Source organism: Caenorhabditis remanei, chromosome V (assembly GCF_010183535.1).
Source record: "Caenorhabditis remanei strain PX506 chromosome V, whole genome shotgun sequence".
Classification (NCBI taxonomy): Eukaryota; Metazoa; Nematoda; class Chromadorea; order Rhabditida; family Rhabditidae; genus Caenorhabditis; species Caenorhabditis remanei.
Window position 1 is genome coordinate 9,225,252 of NC_071332.1, and position 18,968 is coordinate 9,244,219.

Below are 18,968 nucleotides of genomic sequence, written 5' to 3' on the forward strand. Positions count from 1 at the left end.
ACTTTTATTATATACGTACTTCTGAATAAGTCGTAATCACTTTATTTTTAACAACAAATGGTGAAAAGAAGGTTTTGTTCACGACAAATACTTGTTATTTCTATTTTGAGTAACTTATTGAAATCTGCTTTTTTTCCAGTTTTTGAATACAATAAGAAACTTGTAGACCCTGTTATCCTATTTTTCAGCACATTGAAAGGGTTCTGACTCTGAACCCCTGTTTAGAACGACTCAATTAGTATCTAATACTTGGCGATTCCATCCTTCATAATCACTTTCAAATCAGTTCAGCTGAATTTCCACATAAAAACAGAAGAGTACAAATAAACGTCAGAGTCCGCTGAAATAGATCAAAACCTATGTTTGAATCTGATTTCTTCTTGTCCACGACGTCTTGATTCTATTCAACTCGTTCATAGAAACCACTCAACATGCTTTCACTGAATTGTTCTCATTGAATCAATCTGAAATTGTCTATCTCAAACGTTTCCAAGAACCATGATGTTTCTTTTCCACCTGACCAAACTCTGAGATCAGTTTCCCTTCATTTTCATCTCATCCTCACCCACTTCTTCTTCTTCATCTTAAACTTCCCTCTCGTCACTCTTCTTTCCCTTATACTTTTTGCCAATTCATTATGAATGCACCTCAATTTCTTTGCCTCCACCAATACATCTCTGCGATTTGCAAGACTTTGCGGAGTTGGCAAACTGCCAAGAATAAGTTGACATTATATTCTGAAAATCAGAAAATCAAAGCATGATCGTATAATTCTGAAAAATGTTCCAGAAGATCTCTTTGCTTCATTTTTTTCGACTTCGTCACTTTCAGCATTATTTTTTTCAATCGGTTCTTCTTATTTTCTTCTTTCTTTACCACTGGTTGAATATGAATATCCTCTTCATTTCTTCTCCTTTCTCTTCTCGATGTCTTTCTTTTTCTTCTTCGTCTTCTTTTGATTATTGTTTTTGTGTGACTGACGGTCGCTGGGTGAACAACTGAAAAAATAAGAAGAAAAACGAAGAAGTGAAGCTGTCATTATATTTTGCTCTTCTCCTCCTCCGGCTTTCAATTTTTACTTTTGTATCCGTTCTCCTTTTCTTACTTTTCTTCCTGAGCTCTCATACTTCTTACTTTCGTTTCAGAAGATGTGCCACTCGACGATCTAATAGAGCAAAGAATGGTAAATAAAGTGAGTTTTGAATAAGAAAAAAGAGAGAGAGACAGGAAATGAATAGAAATAATTAGTTATCAGTTGTCACATATAGTAGTTATTAGTGATAGTAGGAAGTAAATAGATGTTATCCCTTCGGTTCAAGATTGAGTTCTCAGTTATTCGGACAACAATCAGTCTTATAAAAAGTGGTATCCGCCCATATCTTGATTTCGAAATTGGGTTTTTGGAATATACTTTATTTTACGAAAAACTTATGAATATTCTTCCATCAAATTTCCATCATTATTTTAAATCTCGCTTAATATTTCATAATGAACCATCAAGATGTTCTCAAAAATAGATAGAAGAGTGAGACATTGTTGGATTCCAGAGTGTCACAATCTTCTTTCAACCTAATTTCTGACCCGGATCCATCACAAAAAAGAAGATCTATACAAAACTAAAAACGAAGTTCCTCCGAACCTAGTGAATAGAAAAACGACTTTTTTTCTCCAGAAAAACCTGCAAAACCTTTTCTGGACCAAAATTTCTCCGCTGAGCTTTAGGTAAATAACTGAAGCAGAATCTAAGGAAAACCCTTTGACTTTTTTTCTTTCTATTCAAAATAAAATATTAATTATTTTCCTTTTTTGCCCTCTCATTTTCCCCTATTTTCTCAACTTTTCCCTCCTTTTTCAGTTGATATGCCATCTGCTCAACAACACCAATCTACGCTAAAAAACGGTGGACGCCGACAGAAAAAAGGTGAGCTCTAAATATTCATTTGATGCTGTTTCTTCCTTACTTGAGTCAATTCACTCCCGAATTTTTGATTATTTGTTGTTTGGTAATTTGAGAAGATGACATCGAGAGATGCTGGTGGCTCAGATATTTAGAACATGTGAATGAGGGGGATATATTGACACATTTTGTGTATCTGGCAGGCGGAATTAGTAAGAGACAAAAAACTAGATATTCGGGATGGGAAAGTGGTATAAGAATGACATGGTATTACTTGCAAAGAACCGATCACTGGTTGAGACATTGTGAGGTCAGACCACCAAGTGGTACTGTTTATTTTATGATGTTTTAAGCAAATGAGTATTTCTCAGGTGCATGAAATTCAGTATTAGCTTCGTCTCACAAAAACTCTGGTAATTCACTCTTCTGAATCTTCGTGTAGGTCTTTTTCTATTGGTCTACAGTATACTTGACATGAAAAGGATAGTTTCGGTTAAGCTCGCAATGCAAGTATTAAATCTGGGTGCTTTGATGATTGCAGAAATGTTTTGAAAATTTCTAGAGTATCTTGATTCTGGTCTTTTTTATCTGATTAGATACTGACCATAGGTAACCGTAAACTCGTAATCTATAAAATCATTCAGCGATATTCCTCAGAGCATCAGAAATAATATTTCACTCCCATATATCCAAAAATCATTTCAGAAAGTTACATGAAATTGAAAGTCCACTTTCGACAGAAAAAACGGAAAATTAGTTTGCGTCTGCGTCTAACTAACTCACCTATTTCTAGTCCGGGGGTTGCACACTTTTTGCTTTGTCTTTCAACTTTTTGTTTCTTTTTCGACGGATCAGAAATCCGGAAACCCACGTCTTCAAGTGTCTGGAGGTTTCCCTTCTTTTTTGTTTCTTTCCATGACTCCCGAACAGTTTCTAACTGAGAGTTCCACCTGTTCAATAGAAAAGTTATGAAAAGTACTCTGCACTTTTTGTGGAAAGATCATAAAAGTACACCTATATGAATGGAATTAGTTTTGTTTGGAGCACTTCTTTCTTCAAGCTTCAATCATTTCCAGCCGAGTAGACCTTTATTGAGGGACCTTCGCAACTCACTTGTCTTCCGCTTTTTTCCTTTTTCTTCTACATCTCCTCTTACTTTTTTCTATTGCTGATATATTAAAAGTCGTGGTGTGCCCCCGTGTCAAGACTTCGTCGTCTTTTGCACTTGAATTGGAACCTTCCTTGCCTTTTTTCTTCTTTCTTACCCCTTTTTTCTTCTACGGGGCGCCTAAGTTTTTCGTCGTCGTCTTCAAGTGGTCGGGGTCGTCGTCGTCACACTTCGGATCAATGTCGGACACTTCGAAGACTTCAATAAAAGACGGCCGGAGGAGCACACTACGGAGGGCTCTTCTCCAATTAATACTTTTTCCATCTTTCATGTTTGTGAGAGTGTGAGAATGAAAAGTGAAGAGAGAGACCTTCCACGTCTTCAGAACTTTTCAACTTTTCTGAAGGCGACGTGGACTTTCGCAACTTTCTCACATCCACCATCTGATAGGTTTGACATCTGACAAAAGTGTGGTTTGCTAGAAATTTATACAGTTGAAACTGTACAAGAAACCCGTTTCCTAATTTAAAAAATGACCATTACCGTTTTTCTCTAATTCTGCCAATCTTATCAGAATGAAGTAATTTATAAAGGTCGCGAGTATTCAGTAAGACTTCAATTAACCATAATAAACATAATACCATACCATAATAATCCTTTACCATAATAATCCTTTACCCCCATTCACTCTTTTCCAAGAAGTTCCTGAGAAGTTAGTTCATCAGATTCAATAACTGAACAATTCATGTTTTTTTCGCATCTAGCAATGAGAATTTGTTTATTTTTGGAAGTTCCAATTTCCTTTTTCTCGAACAAAAACTCCCCTAATTCCCAACTTTTGTCTTGTCGGTTTTCATGAATTCTTGATCAGATTTTTTCTCAACCCACCCTCGATCCACCCCACGAACGTCTTTCGAACTTTCCCTCTCATATTTTCAAATAATTTTGCATCTAGGAATAGAGAACAAAGACTCAGACTCAACGAAACGACCAGCACAACACACAAAAATTTCAATTATATCACTTTTGAGCTGACTCTAAATAGCTCTTTTATTCCAATTCCTGCTTCGTCTACCTCTAACTCTAAAAGAGAGGAAAAAGTGGTTGAAAGGGTGCTCCCCCACCCTCAGAATTATATCATGTGTATATGTAGATATGCCTTTTTTCCGGAAGTTAGACTGAGACACTAACACCAACCACATACTTCCAATAAGCGCTTCCCTGCCCTCTTTCTGAATTCTGAATCAATAGAAGTTACAAGAAAACCGATATATTCTTTTGTGGTGCTGAAATAAATTGCTATGCGATCAGTCGCCACGTCTTCTAGGAAAAGTGAGTTTTTGTTTTTTTTTCTAAAAACAAATTCGATGGGAAAAGGTGGGACGTGATGTTGAGTTCATAATAGAACACGTCAGTCGTTTTTAGCTGCAACTAAACTCCTCCCTACTCTAATTTGGTCCTGTTTCAATAAGTTTTTGGGTTGAAGTCATTTTTAAATTCTCAAAACAAAACATTTGAACAAAAAATTTTAATCACTCAGGTGATTACTATCCAGTACATGATTATTATGTTTGCTGGTCCGCAAAAAAGTTAGGCTCTATAAAAAACGAAATAGGATAACCTCAAACTCCTTCTCATATATAAATCTCAAGAACATCTGAAGTCTTCCTACTCAAAAAAGGCATGGAGAACACTTCTTTTGTTTCCTGTCAATTCGTTCTTTCTGACTATTCAACTCGTAATATAACTACTATTCTTTTCTTGTTTGGAATAGCTTTTCAGTGTTGATACAAATTGTAGGGAGGCAGGGTGTGAAGGCGAAAAGGAGAAGAAGACGAAGACAAAGAACGGGAAGAAGAAGAAGGAGCGTTGGCTCTTTGCTCTGAATGAACAGACGTGGTGCCGGTGGTGGACACGCTTCTTCGGCGTTCTTGAATCGACGTGAAGCTACCAATAGTAGGGGAGAAAAACGAGAGAAACCTAGATGAAGGGGGCAGTGGGGGTGGGATGAGCTTGAAAAGAAAGTGGGCGGAGTCGAAGAGTTTTATCACTAGAAGCAAGACTTAGAGAAGATACAAACATCGTTTCAGGACACGGTCGCGAGTCATCAGGGTATCATCACGCAGCTGTTGTCGAAGTTGGAGCCATGGTGCTCCAAAATATGTTCAGGTGAGTTCTTTGATTGAAAACTCAATTATTAGGCAAAATAAATGCGGAAAACTAAATAAATGAGCTTTGAACTCAGGCGTCAAGTGACTTCGTGTTATTTTGTTTTGAAAGAAAAAATTCATATTGAAACACTATGAATTAACACGTCATGAATCTAATTGAAGATACTTACGAAATGCATAATCTGAAAATTCGATTTTTTCGGACGGCCGTTTTCTTTAAGGGCTATTCCAGATTAGACTATAAAAATAGCTCGAAGAACAGTTTTTATCAGAATGCATCCAATGTAGAAACCAACGGATAAAAAAAGACCAAATCCAAACCGTTTGAGAGTATAGATTCTTTAGTAATCGTTCTCTGCTTTATTTTTTCCTTTTTTGCATAACTCCAATCCTTTCTAATAAATTAAAACTTCCGCCACCACAGAATGAAATCAAATTTTCATCTAATCTCTCCTAATTTCTTATAATTTTTCAGTGCGCTCTCCTTCCTGCACTACCGGAAGGACGACGATTTTGTGGACAGGCTCTCCTACTTTTACACCTCTTCGTTCCTTATTATGATGGCAGTACTTGTTAGTTTCAAACAATTTGGTGGTCGACCTCTGGAATGTTGGGTGCCTGCACAATTCACAGCCAGTTGGGAAGCATATACAGAAATGTATTGTTGGGCACAGAACACATATTGGGTTCCCATTGATCAAGATATTCCAGTAGATATAAGTGAAAGAGAGTATCGACAGATATCATATTATCAGTGGGTACCTTTTTTTCTGTTACTACAAGCATTTCTATACTACATTCCATGTCTGATGTGGAGGCTTATGAGTGACAAATCAGGTGAGTTGTTTGATTTACTCAAAAATTGAATTATGGTTTTGAAGGAACGAATAACACAATTTTAAACAGTATTTTTTTTAATTGAAAAAAAAAAAACTCCAAGTTTTGAACTTTTGATGATACTCTTCTAAAATATTGAAATCCTGATAAAATCTGGGGCTTTAAAATCTATTTAGAGGTGAAACAATACACCTTATTCTCACTTCTTTACTTGTTGAAATATTCCTCCATTCAAAATAAATATTGCAACCAAGTTCAATATAGAAAATAATCTGAATAAATAACACAATAAATATTGAATTCTTCAGTACCATGTAAACAATCGTCTCTTCTCTACCCAAAAGAATCTGAATTGCTAAATTTGTAACTCATTAACTCGTTTTTCATTTTTTCAGGAATCCGATTAAACGACATAGTCCAAATGGCCACAGAGAAAGAAAATATAGAGCCGGATTATCGGATAAGAACGATCGAGAGTTTATCCAGACACATTGAATCCGCACTGAGGTGAGTCGATGTATTAATCCATGACGAAAACGTTTCGTGTTGATTTGTTTTCTTTTTCTTTTTCATATTTTAATCTCAAAATTTGATAGAGATATGGGGTTTTTGATGATTAGACATAGCATGCTTACTCATTTTCCTATAATTTCTTCCTTATTCAGGTATCAACACACAGCAACGTCACGGACACAATACACTTTGCATCGGGTGTTCAAGTGCTTCAATATGAGGTACTACGAAAGTTATGTCACCGGAATGTACTTGGTAAGATTTTGTTTATTATTTGTTAGAAAGAATAGAAAAGTAGAGAGAAGAAAGGAGGGAAAATATGTCTGAGTCCATTGAAAGTTAAGAATCAGAGATCAATCTCTGCAGACTGGTCCCTTTGATCCAGAAAAGTGTTTTGGGTAGAGAGGGGTTTTCCAATTTTTCCAAAGGGACTGTAGCAAAAAAATTCGTCATGAAATGTCTATTTTTCATTCCAGGCCACCAAAATCATGTATGTCGGTAATATTCTCACAAACTTGGTCCTTGTCAACAAATTTCTGGAGACTGACGAATATTCAATTTATGGATTGGGTGTTCTGAGAGATTTGTTGTTTGGGAGAACATGGATAGAGTCGGGAAACTTTCCCAGGGTTACGTTGGTGAGTTCTTACTTGTCGGGAATCATTTTTAACAAAATATGAAGAGGAATCTCAAAATCGTTCGAAATATTCCAGTGTGACTTTGAAGTTCGTGTTCTGGGAAACAACCAACGACACTCTGTTCAATGTGTTCTGGTCATCAACATTTTCAACGAGAAAATTTTTATTCTAATCTGGCTGTGGTTCACTCTTCTTTTTGTCGCATCCACACTGGACATGCTCTATTGGTTCAGTATATCCATGTTTCATAGGGATCGCTTTCGTTTTGTGCTCCGCCATCTTGAGCTCACATCGGACCCCGACAAGCCAGAATTGTTTAGGAAAGAGAAACGAAAACAAGTCGAACATTTTCTAAGAACATATCTAAAAGTGAGTTTTGATTTTTCTGAAACTTTAGAAATATCTAAAAAATTATTCAGGTTGATGGCGTACTAGTACTTCGTATGATAGCTCTTCATGCAGGTGTAATGTTTTGTACAGAGATTACCGATGCATTATGGAAAAGGTATTTGAGTCAACATCCAGAAAATCTGATAGACGACGATTCGTCATTGATAACTTTTGCCAGGTGGGTTGTGGTGTTTGATCGGATTAAAATAGTCTATTCCCATTCAGAGCACAATCAATTCGACGGAAAAGAAATGACAGCTCGAATTCTGATGGTCAGAATCATCAAAGACTCGGCAGAATATTGTCACATAGGAGTACTGGTGGGAGTTTCAGATTAAATAGGACACAGTCAACGAATAGAAGTTTGACTACAGAAAATAAAGGTTAGTGTGGGTAGAAAACATTTGGAATAATATACGAAAGATGGTGCTCGTTTAGGTTTTGACAGTTCACCTCGAACAATATACTGATATTTATTATTCTTTGTACAAAAGTTGGGAAATATTTTACTGACCTGGTTTCTAATTCAGTATTTCTTCTCGAGGATCCGCAGAGTCAAAAAGTCACATTTGATGTGCAGTTGGCTTTAGTAGTAGACGATTTTTTTTAAACTGAAAACATGAAGTATCGTAGAAGCTACAGGAATAGAGTCCAGTTCATGAAATATTTGCAAATAAAGCAAAACATGTTTGTTAGCAGGAGCACCCACCGGCACAAATGCAGCAGCCTCTCCGAATACACCTCCTCCCGTACCAAAGTGAGTATTTCATTTGACGATCCGATGAAGTAAACCAACTTTTTCCCAGAAATGCAACCAGTTCCCGATTTGGAAAAGTGAAACCTCGTCGAACAGTGGTCACAATAAATTCTCAACAAAATGATGCTCGAACTAGTCCAGATCCAATACAAGAAATGAGTCGTATGGAGAATGTACCTTTAGCCGTATAGTATACAATACAAATCATCGAATTCCTCAATATAATTTCTTTCATCCTCTTCAATATTTCACTAATTTCCTCCTCACACACATCTTCTTCATTAATCACGGGTTCTGAAGTCCCCAATGTATTCAAATCATCACGAGTCGACCCCTTTCAAATTTCTTTCAACGTTCGTCGTCATGTTGCAATTTTTCTTTTTTGAACCAAATTTTACGATATAAAACCAAAAATTCGAAATGTGTTCTTTCATTGTGTTTGTCTTTTTCAGTTTTCTTCTAGTCTATTGTACTCCGTTTATAATTTTTAATTGTTTTTTTATAATTCAAAATTCTAAATGTTTGCTCAAATATGAATTTATTTTTAACATAATTTATAGTAATCAATTCAATTTTTGGTGATCATTTGGTAACAGTTTAATTAGTGGAAATTCAATTATTATCATCATTATTATCATTATTACCTGAAACATTTATATACAAATATTTTGGGAATCAAGATTCCTTTTCTTATAGAAGTCTCTCCAAGTTGATACTCTTCCTCCTCTTTTGAAGCAATCTCTTTTTCAAAGAAGATCTCGGTCGTATGATACGTTTTGGAGCTGGAATTGTGCGCTGAAAAGATTAAAAATTCAAATATTTTCAAAAGTGAAAACAAGTACTTACGCTATAAACAAATGGGGGTCTCGCTGGTTTCCGCCGAATCGCATCGTTGTACATCGGGACATCCAGAAGGTTTATTGATGAGAAACGAGTCTTTTCTGGATCAGCGAAGGCCCGAACTGTGTAGTCAGCAGTCTCAACACGGAATGACTTGATACCGTATTCTTCGAGAAGTTGGAACATCTGAAACATACCGGTTTAGAACAGTAAACAGTCAAGTTTCCACAAAAACCTTCTCATTGAATGTAACTCTTCCAATCGGACTTCTCCTCACACTTCTGGCATCATCTTGAATTCTTGAAAGAGGAAGTGTTTTCGAAGCTCTTCTCTTTTTCATTGCCATCTCTCTTTGCTTCCGTATTCTTCTTCTTTCTTTTAGCTGCGCTTTTCTTCTCTTTAAAATCTTCTCCATCTCCGCTTCTCTGGCTTCTCGTTCTGCACTTTTTATGGCCTGAAACAACAAATTTAATTTCTAAAAATTGAAACGAATTATCTGGACTCACCTTTTCCAATTGAGCTTTTGTGAGTCTTGTCTTCTTTTTTAGTTTCATCGGGGACCTTCTGATTTCTCTTCCAATCATCAATTCATCTCGGAGGAAATTTGGTTCACTATGAGACAAGAACATCATTTTGGTTGGTTCCAATGGTTGCCTGACAGCTGGATAATTCTCGTCTTCTTCGATGAGAACTGCATTCTGAGATAGTGCTGGAGCATCTCTCCTTCTATGATCTTTCTCGTCGCCATACTCTATTTTTTGCTTTGAAACTTTTCTTATCGCTTCTCCCATATGAATTTTAGTTTTCTTCTGACCGCTGGTTTTCGCTAAATCTGCGGTAAGCTTTTGTTCGACTCGCTTCGCTGCATTACTGTAGATCAACTGAAAGTTTGTTACGTAAAAACTTTCAAACTAATCTACACCACTCACATCTTCCACAAAATCCAGAAACTCGTTGATTGCTCCTTTTGAATCATGAGGTAAGTTCACATTTTGAACTTTATGTAAAATTATATTCAAAAGCTCTTGAGCACCGAATTTTTGAATGAATTGAGCAGTTTCTAACTGAAGTTTTATTCGTTTGGACGAATTGGTCAAGTCAGCGAAGAATGATGCATCTGAAATAGAAAAAAAGTTGTGATTGAGTTTCAAGTTATAATAAACATCATAAAATGCCTTTAAACTCTGGGAACTAACCATCGAGATCGAATGGATCATAACTGCTGTATGCATCTGGATCTTCTGTAGTTGATTTCAATGTCTGAAGCATATTATTTTCAGAGTTTCCCATCAAGTTTCTTTTTACCTGATCACTTTTCTTCACACTAATCTTACTAAAAACCGGCTGAAATCCATTAGAAAACCCAAAGAGAAGGGCAAAGAATAAAATAAGGATTATGTCCGAACGACGCATCGGGTTGTCGCGGATCGAACGAAAAAATTGACGAATGAAAGAAAGAATGGAGTGAAAACGTCTAGATTTCACTAATAACTCTCACACAGGAACAGTGGGCGGATTCAGATTTGTTATCGCATTTCGAGAAGATTTGAAAGTGGAGATATGCGCTGGTTTACCAACAAAAACTTCTCGAAATATTCAGGTTATCTACCGAATCGATCTGTATTACTTTCAAGTGTGCCTGCTTTCCTGTCTCCTTTTCTCCTGAACACTTTTACTTTTTTGATTTGATTTATTACATCCTTGCTTTTCCGGTATTCAAAACAGATTCAGTAAAATTCTTCACTCCTCCAAACTACAGTATCTACACACAAGATCTTTGATATCATAAAATTCAGTATTGGAAGAAAGTACTCAAGTAGTTTTTATCGATACCTCGTAAACTGTTTATTCGTTGCGTGGGTACTATAAAACAGATACAAAAGTGATGGACTCATTGCGATTGCTCACTTGCAATGGGTGGCAAACTACTCATATTCGTACTTTTGGGATGTTCTTTCCTGTTAGTCGTGGATTCAAGACGCCCTCCGATTCAACATGACAACGTCGAGGAAGATTGCGAAGAGGATGATGGAGGTGGTTATGATTCTGATGGAAGACCGAATAGAGTTGGAGCAACGAGGCCACCGGCAACGAGGCAGAGAGCAGAGGACGACTGGGATGGAGTAGAGGAACCGACAGATGATGACTATTTGAGATATGAGAACACCAATCAAGAGGGAATCTGTCTGTTAGGTAAGAAAGCAACTCAACTCCAAAAATTCCTTCTCAATGAGGTTTCAGAGCGTGGAAAGTGTCCTCAAGGAGATTGGAGAATGTTCAAGAGACACAACGAAACGGTTTGCCTGAAAATATATGGAGCACCGTACACCATCGATATTTCCACTGCTGCGAAAGTTTGTCGTGAACAAGCAAATGCTCGTGTCATGACTGTAGACAGCGACGAGGAGAGAAGATGGATTTATTGTGAGTTACAAGAATATCTGTTCATGCTCTAACTAACGAACTTCAGCAACTCCACTTGGAGGAAATGGGTCATATACGATGATGTTCATCGCTGGTAATCGTAACCGAGAGTGTAAAGCGAATCCACTTGTTCCAAAATGCGCGGATAAGAATACTGTAGAGCTGCGTTTCACTATAGATACGTCATAGTATATTGCAGGCATTCACTCAATCTGATGGAACTTCTGATCACAAATACATATACTCTCGATGGGCTCCCACAATACTGAACCGCTTTTTATATGGGTAAGATATTGCCTTCCAAATAACCATTACATAATGGCGTTCAATTTTCAGAGGTTACGATGACTGCCTCGCCTTTCTTACTTATCCGCATGCAATTTCAATCGACCACGCTGTTCAAGACTTTACTTGTGACAAACATACTCTGAATACCGTTCTCTGTGGGGTTACTGTTATGTGACGTTGCGAAGATATGAATAAAGTTGCGTTTTAATTCAATCCGAATGTTTCGAATTGAAGTTTGGTGTATTCGAAATTACAGAATGAGGTCTTCTTGAAACTAGAAAACAGCCAATAATTCAAACTCTTGGAACTTTCCAGTTGGATTAACAGGCAAATTTCTTCCGGCAATTCATAGGTTCACCATAGTTTTCAGGTTCCTTCTTATTGTTTCTCTTTTGCTCTCACCGCCTTTTTATCAGCCGTGACCTCTCCGATGATTTTCTTCCCAAAATGAATTGTTTTTCTTCGAGAAACGTTCCTCCAAAAATTGAGAAACGATGATTCACAGATGATAAATGTCCTATCTGAAACACAAAAAAAGCCCTCATCATTTGAATCTTTCCGCCTGCGTCTCAGTTTTCCATAACAATTCGTTGTCGTTTCGCCACACATATACACACATTAAAACAGAGTTTTGCTCACTGTGTTATCGTGTTATTGTCCTTCCTATTCCAATAGAAACAATAAGAAAGTTGGCCACCGGAAAGCACTATCGGCAACTTTTTCTTGCTGTCTGAAACGGAAGATATGGGTAATTGTATAATTGCTGGTGCTCGTGGGTCACAAGGAGTCGTTCCAAGTAGCATGTATTCGAGAAGAAATTCGAGTGAATCGATCGAAGTTAGTTTGTTTATCTTTTTTGAAATTTGATAGATTTCAATTAAAAAAATTCTGATTCAAGTATTTTATAAAATGTTGTTTTTTCTTTGTTGATCTTTGCCTCAGAGACTTGGGAAAAATATTAAGATGAAAACGACGCCTTTCTTCTTTTTTCAGTCCGATGTAGCTTCGAAACATGCCACACAGAAAAACATGATCAGATACTTCCGTTGCATCAAAGAAATCGATAAAACCACCACTGGAATCGTGAATCTTTACAACGAGGCAGCAGACGTTGTTGATAAAACTGACGAATTCAAAATCATTATCCAGGTATTATAGTTTACATAAACAAGAAATGAATGCTACATTCTATATATCTACTTTCAGTCTATGCAAACTCGTCTCTATGATCTCCATCAAAATCTTCTCACTCTCTTCAAACTTTCAATCTACAAAATTGATTTTTCGGTTCGCGAGCGCAAGTATCTTGCCAAAAAAATCTTGGTCTTGGTAAAGGAATTGTGGAAAGACACAAAGGAAACAGCCGAAGGAAATCCTTTTGGTTTCAATAATATTGAAAGCAAAATCGAAATTCTTGTGAAGGACACTGATGATCTCACGAAATTAATCTGAATTCCATTTTCTGTGATATGCATTATTTGTAGAGTAACCCTCCACGTTTCTGATGAATACATATTAACCTATTCGTATTGAAATTCCCGCATTTGTGTTTGCCAATAAAGCGAGTTTGCATTGAGCGAGTTTGCACATACTTCTTTCGCAACCATCATCAAATTTCAGCAGTTTCTTTTGATATTACACGGGTTTTGAGATGGATAGTTGTGGGAAACATAGATCAGAACTTGATGAAGTAATCTGGGAGATCAAAAAGTCATTTACTGTTTTGAAACGAGTAAGTTTGGAGAATTGCATATTTATTGAAATAATCTAGGAAAATTTAAATTCTAGGTGCCGGATCTGATGGAGAAGGAGAAACAGGATTACTTGTACACGGATGATCCAGAGTATAAATCTTTATTTGATGATTGTCAGGTTAGAGATTTCAACTGCTTTTACAGATAACTCAATTATGACTTTTACAGAAAGAACATCCTGAAATTGTTTCGAATTTCGATAAACTGAAATTGGAAGTTCGAAAAATAGTGGATGAGAATCACAAAGTGAACAAAGCAATTCTAGAACTAGAACAACTTTTCAGTGGATTTTATGTGATGATCGGAGAGCTAGAGGTTGAACACTCTGTTCTGGAATATCGAAGAGAAATTGATAAAAGTTTCATGAAATTGTTTGAAATAGTGAAAGAATTGAATAAAGAATAAGAACAATATTTTTAATTGAATCCAGTAGGGTTATTCTCGTTCAACTATAAAATTGAAAATCGAAAATGTTGAGAATCACAAGAACTTCTTATCGCTTCTTTTTTTATATTGCTAACCTTTTGCTAACCATTTATTTTTTGCTTCTTTTTGCTAACCTTTAGTTGTTTTCGAATCATATTGCTTCGTTTAAAATATTGACCAACGCTTTCTCTCTCTCTCTCTCTCACTCTCTTATTCTCTTATTCTACACTCGTTTCTTTCCTTTTGATACTAGCCAATCAAATATCTCAGTTCGATTTGAAACCTGCTTTTTAAAAATTTGAAATGAATGTAAGTTAATCAACGATGAAAAATGAACCAACAAAAGTTGAAAAGTTAAGAACCAAGATAACTCGGAGTTTCGTCCATTGGGAATTCTTCACAATTCTCGCGTGCAGATTCTCATTGCCGGAGAAGTGGATAGATCACAGGAGAACTTTATCAACGCGGTTTTCAATACAAAAAGAGCAGGAGAAGAGGTTTCCGAAGCCGTGAATCAGTTATCAGCTGCAGCATTTTGTTTGAAAAAAGGAGCGGCTCTATCGGAAAGGAATCGACTAATTTGCAAGGCGGGCTACAGTTTTGAGAAATGTTGTTAATAATAATAATAATTTTCAGGACAGAACCGATCATGTGAATAATCAGATTAACACTTTGATTTATTCGACAGGAAGCGTAATGAATCCTGTGGATTATCCAATTGATCAGATGACTGAATGCCACGAAGTAGCCAAGAAAATCAATGCAGCTGCTACAAAACTGAGAAACTCTCTTTCCAAGTTTGAAGCATCTTTGAACGAAAATCCGATTGGTGACGCTCCAAATTTATTCAAGAAAGTCAAATTGAACCAAAAGAGTTTATACTCGATCGTGAGCTCATTTCCAGCTCTTTACAAGAAAAATCACAAGATGGAGGCTATAGAAAAAAGTGTTCAAAATATGGCGAACTGCTGATTTCACAATAAATATCTGAATTTATTAATTTTTTAATTAATCAACATTGATATTATCATAACCAAAAAATGTTTTTCTAATGTGAATAACAACCGATTTCTTCTGTAAAATGAGGATCTGTAGCATAATAATAAGTGATGGGACTCAATTTCTCCATCGAATTGTGTGTAGCATTCACATGAGTACACTTGATTTTCGGATGTTGATGGAATCCACATAACTGGGGACCAGGACATTTGATCTCTCCTATTCTACCAGAATAGTGATATCTATAGTATCTATCGTTGTAACATTTAACAACTAGATCCGTAAAATAATGAATATTTGGTAGTTTTGGGAAGATTTTTCTGATTCTCGGTTTCCTCATCATCTTTCGAAGGTCATCTTCAATATCTAAAATCGCTTTGCTTGAAATTAATGTGGCGGATGAATTGTCAAAGTAGGGTGGCTCAATCAGAATCTTGCTGCTTGGATCCTGGTCATCGCTCTAAAATTCAAAACGACCCTCTTTATCAATTGTTAATTTGTCAAACTCTTCCTCTTCAACTCACCCAAATTATTGTTTTTAAATGAGTAATAACATTCTCGGTGACTTCGTATTTCTCTAATCCGTTCGGAAGAATTGGCGGGAAATGTATCCAAGTGTAGTTCAGATTCCGAGGATCGACCACAATTTTTCCGGTTTCTCTCTGTAGTTGAAATAAAAATTTACTGTATTCATCCTCTCGCTAACTCACTTTGTGCTTACATTCCAAACTACTGAACATTTTTTTCAGTGAGAATTTTGAGCTATCTCTAACTGTAATCGCATCATAGTTCTCCTTATGGTAGAAGATATAAGCCAATCGCTTCTTTCCCTCCATCAATTTTTGAAACTCCTCAGCATAAGTTGGAGCAAGTTTAGGTATCAAAACATCATCCAGATCCAAAAATGTAACAAATCGAGCTGATTCCTGAAACTATTATTCAACTTTTGATCATGAACTACAGAACCTTGAACTGTAGAAGACAATCCGTTTGAGAAGCAGCTTGGTTCCTGAATTCGATCTGTCCATGAGGATCCGCAGTGGTTCGAGGAACCCCAGGGAAATCTACTTTCACCCATGGTTGAATTTTCATGTAACCCTGAAATTTTTGTTTGAAACTAAAAGAAATAAGCAAATATTTACTTCTCGTTCATATTCCTTCATAAGTTCATAGAATGAATTGACAGAACTGATGAGATACAGGTTCATGTGGGCTCCGAATCTAAAACATTTTATGATGATCTGTGTTTTTCAGAATACAAATCTAGAACGTTTTAGATGTTTCAAACTGTCTCAAATTCATTTACCACGCTCTCCCTTATTCTCTCACCCATAATCAATTCAACCTACTTTCTATAAATATGAACTGCGAACAAAAAGTTCTGCCATTGCTCGCTAACGAATAATGGAGATGTACAAACAACAACGTCTCGTTTTGTATAAGAAGGTATTGTGAATGGAATCTGAAAATATATCATGTGCCACGTTTCATTAATTCCTGATTTGTTTGTGTCTACCTCAGTCATCCCATTATCTCCGACCATACTGATACTTTTCACATTTGGTAGTAGTTGTACTGTAGCGAAAATTGTAATTATTTGACAAACTTCATGAGGCGTCACTCTAAAATGTAGTTTTTATTCTATAAGTTGGTAGCACGATGTTACCTGTGATACGGTGCACTAACTATAATACTAGAAGTTTCATTTTTCGCCATAATCACAAGTTCCGTTGGATTTGGTGCTAGGACTGTTTCCATTTGACTGATTGGACCTTTCACAAGATTTATACTCATGACAAGAGCGATTGCATTGTTTCCCAAACTGAATAAAATTCAACAGTAAAAAAGAGAAAAGGAAGTTGTGATGGTTACCTTTTGGAAGTAGGGTAGTAGTAGGCAGATGTGATAAATGCTTTCAGCTCTCGACTTTTGAGAAGAGATGTTGTGGGTGCAATGAGATCATGACTGAAATGCAGAAGTGAGAATAGTTATTTAGAAAATTTACTTACGTGACAGTAAGTCCAAAACTAAACTCAATAATTGTGATAAATGACCAAACAAAGAGTATAACGAGTAAAACTAAAACAGTGATTTTCTTAGGTCTCCGACATAAAAGCCGCATATTTCTGTGTTGTCTAAGCGAGAAAAGACACGAGGAAACCACTGGAAAGTAGCAATATGAGATTGGCAAAACGAGATATTTCAAACTTGTATTGTAGATCGAAATCTCCTACTCTTTCAATCGTTCGGACAGACGATTGAAGTTGAATTCAAAACTATTGTGAGTTTCTGTGATGTTTTACGGAATTAATTCAGAAATGAAGTTGATTATTCAGAAGGAAAGAAAATATTTGCGTTGGAAGATGACCCAGCGAAGTTAAACAATTTGGAAAGAATAAACTATTTTTAGCTATCATGAGTCCTTAAAAATGAGAGAAAGTTATTTTTAATTTTTCGTTTTGATAGTATGAATCACAAAAGCTGCATATACTTCCTGCACTTAGAGACATTTTCTGTCTGACACTCAAAAGACACTGATTGGATAATTACTTTTAAATATTTCTAGAAAATTGAACCAATTTTGTTGTCTGGAGGAAAGAATCCTTTAAAGTTAGCAATTTTCAGAATTATGTTCTAGTACTTCTTTTGGATATTGCTATTCCACCCACTACTGGACACATCATAGCTAGATCTTTAGCTTTGGCAAATTAGAGCATCAATATCTTCACTCTGCACCCCAATTTCTTGCAAACTTTATGTTCCATCTAAAACTCTCTACGACACATCGTTCTTGACACCTCCAAAATCTAGGCTCATCCGTTGGTATCCGATTCCTGACGTCTCTAAATTTGTAAATAAAATTTAAACCCACAATGTCAATCTGTTTGCGCTCACAAATCTGTAAATCATCAGTTTTCGGTCTGTGGTTGGACCCATCTCTTGTCTATAAAAATCTCGTTCAATTGACTCACAAGATTCTTGAAGAAGTATGAATCCAAGCACGTCATTTGCACACATTTCCTGTCTGATTGCCTATATGTTTTTCCTAGAGGACGCCGTTTAGAAAGTGTGCATTTTTTATTCGTGGGCTCTCTGAAAAGTTGTTATGCTTTTTTCTCTTATAAAAAATATCCCATGTCTGATGAGTTTAATTTGAATAGTACGCCCACATATCCAGATCAAAAGAATAATTGGAAAATAATGATATGGTTTTGTTTTGTTTTTTCTTGATACACTTCTGAGAAATTGTGTGATATTTATGTACCATTTCTGTGATTATTTTTATCCTCCGAACAAGAAGATAAATTTTTAGTTGTCGTAAACATGCATTCATTGAATAGAGTTTACGAGTAAGATCAAAATTTTGACAATAAAAGAATTTTCCCAATTAAAAAAAGTGTCTAAAACTGTCAAATGTATAATAAACTAACTGAGAATTTCTTGAGACATCCAAAAATACATTTTCCTGTGCTGATTGAGATTTAAATTTGGGTCAAGAAGCCCTTCAGACCTTCTCTCCTATCTTCTGCAGACTCGTTTCTGACATTTTCAGCTCTGCAAGGATTCAGTTAAACCTTTCCACTTGACCTACTTTTTTCCAGTCTCATTAAATATCCGTGCGTGCTCGTCTACTTGTTTATCTTTTATGTTGAATAATTATGCAAGACTTATTTTGAATTGGAATGGCTCCTTCGCTCCAAAATAATTCAATTGAGCTCCATGTCCATTTTTCGAATTTTTATTCATTGAAATTTAATTCACTTATACGATTGAGCATCTTTCTTCCCCTCCGCTTAATCCTGTCATTTTTGAGTGCCCTAATTTTTTCTTATGAACATGTTTTTGGTCGCTTCTTCTCTTCATCTCCATCCAAAATGCCTGAAATTGAATTGCAGAAAGACATCTTTCCTCTCCCCCTTTCTTTA

The 18,968-nt window shown here is 36.1% G+C and overlaps 7 protein-coding genes across 7 annotated transcripts; 5 read left to right on the plus strand and 2 right to left on the minus strand.

The window, feature by feature from the left end:
* Window positions 1-1,860: 1,860 nt before the first annotated feature.
* Window positions 1,861-8,502, plus strand: GCK72_018436 (uncharacterized protein; the record flags this gene model as incomplete). The annotated part of the gene is made up of 11 exons (XM_053732553.1): window positions 1,861-1,921; window positions 5,096-5,174; window positions 5,652-6,013; window positions 6,409-6,520; window positions 6,679-6,781; window positions 7,003-7,164; window positions 7,240-7,533; window positions 7,584-7,732; window positions 7,780-7,937; window positions 8,251-8,311; window positions 8,361-8,502. The coding sequence occupies 11 exons, from the start codon at window positions 1,861-1,863 to the stop codon at window positions 8,500-8,502; spliced, it is 1,683 nt and encodes a 560-aa protein (XP_053581466.1).
* Window positions 8,503-9,001: 499 nt separating this feature from the next.
* GCK72_018437 (uncharacterized protein) lies at window positions 9,002-10,441 on the minus strand (the record flags this gene model as incomplete). The annotated part of the gene is made up of 6 exons (XM_003114297.2): window positions 9,002-9,106; window positions 9,158-9,337; window positions 9,387-9,605; window positions 9,658-10,032; window positions 10,081-10,268; window positions 10,348-10,441. 6 exons carry the CDS (start codon window positions 10,439-10,441, stop codon window positions 9,002-9,004), a joined length of 1,161 nt encoding a protein of 386 aa, XP_003114345.2.
* A 623-nt stretch (window positions 10,442-11,064) lies between these two features.
* On the plus strand, window positions 11,065-12,038 carry GCK72_018438 (uncharacterized protein; the record flags this gene model as incomplete). Its single annotated transcript, XM_053732554.1, has 5 exons — window positions 11,065-11,344; window positions 11,393-11,575; window positions 11,622-11,731; window positions 11,775-11,860; window positions 11,912-12,038. 5 exons carry the CDS (start codon window positions 11,065-11,067, stop codon window positions 12,036-12,038), a joined length of 786 nt encoding a protein of 261 aa, XP_053581467.1.
* An 854-nt stretch (window positions 12,039-12,892) lies between these two features.
* Window positions 12,893-13,315, plus strand: GCK72_018439 (uncharacterized protein; the record flags this gene model as incomplete). Its single annotated transcript, XM_003114224.2, has 2 exons — window positions 12,893-13,012; window positions 13,070-13,315. The coding sequence occupies 2 exons, from the start codon at window positions 12,893-12,895 to the stop codon at window positions 13,313-13,315; spliced, it is 366 nt and encodes a 121-aa protein (XP_003114272.2).
* A 199-nt stretch (window positions 13,316-13,514) lies between these two features.
* Window positions 13,515-14,022, plus strand: GCK72_018440 (uncharacterized protein; the record flags this gene model as incomplete). The annotated part of the gene is made up of 3 exons (XM_003114450.2): window positions 13,515-13,595; window positions 13,652-13,735; window positions 13,786-14,022. 3 exons carry the CDS (start codon window positions 13,515-13,517, stop codon window positions 14,020-14,022), a joined length of 402 nt encoding a protein of 133 aa, XP_003114498.2.
* A 324-nt stretch (window positions 14,023-14,346) lies between these two features.
* Window positions 14,347-15,015, plus strand: GCK72_018441 (uncharacterized protein; the record flags this gene model as incomplete). The annotated part of the gene is made up of 3 exons (XM_053732555.1): window positions 14,347-14,352; window positions 14,403-14,630; window positions 14,680-15,015. 3 exons carry the CDS (start codon window positions 14,347-14,349, stop codon window positions 15,013-15,015), a joined length of 570 nt encoding a protein of 189 aa, XP_053581468.1.
* A 76-nt stretch (window positions 15,016-15,091) lies between these two features.
* Window positions 15,092-17,164, minus strand: GCK72_018442 (uncharacterized protein; the record flags this gene model as incomplete). The annotated part of the gene is made up of 9 exons (XM_053732556.1): window positions 15,092-15,502; window positions 15,567-15,704; window positions 15,753-15,968; window positions 16,185-16,263; window positions 16,392-16,504; window positions 16,559-16,664; window positions 16,709-16,864; window positions 16,915-17,007; window positions 17,052-17,164. The coding sequence occupies 9 exons, from the start codon at window positions 17,162-17,164 to the stop codon at window positions 15,092-15,094; spliced, it is 1,425 nt and encodes a 474-aa protein (XP_053581469.1).
* Window positions 17,165-18,968: the final 1,804 nt, after the last annotated feature.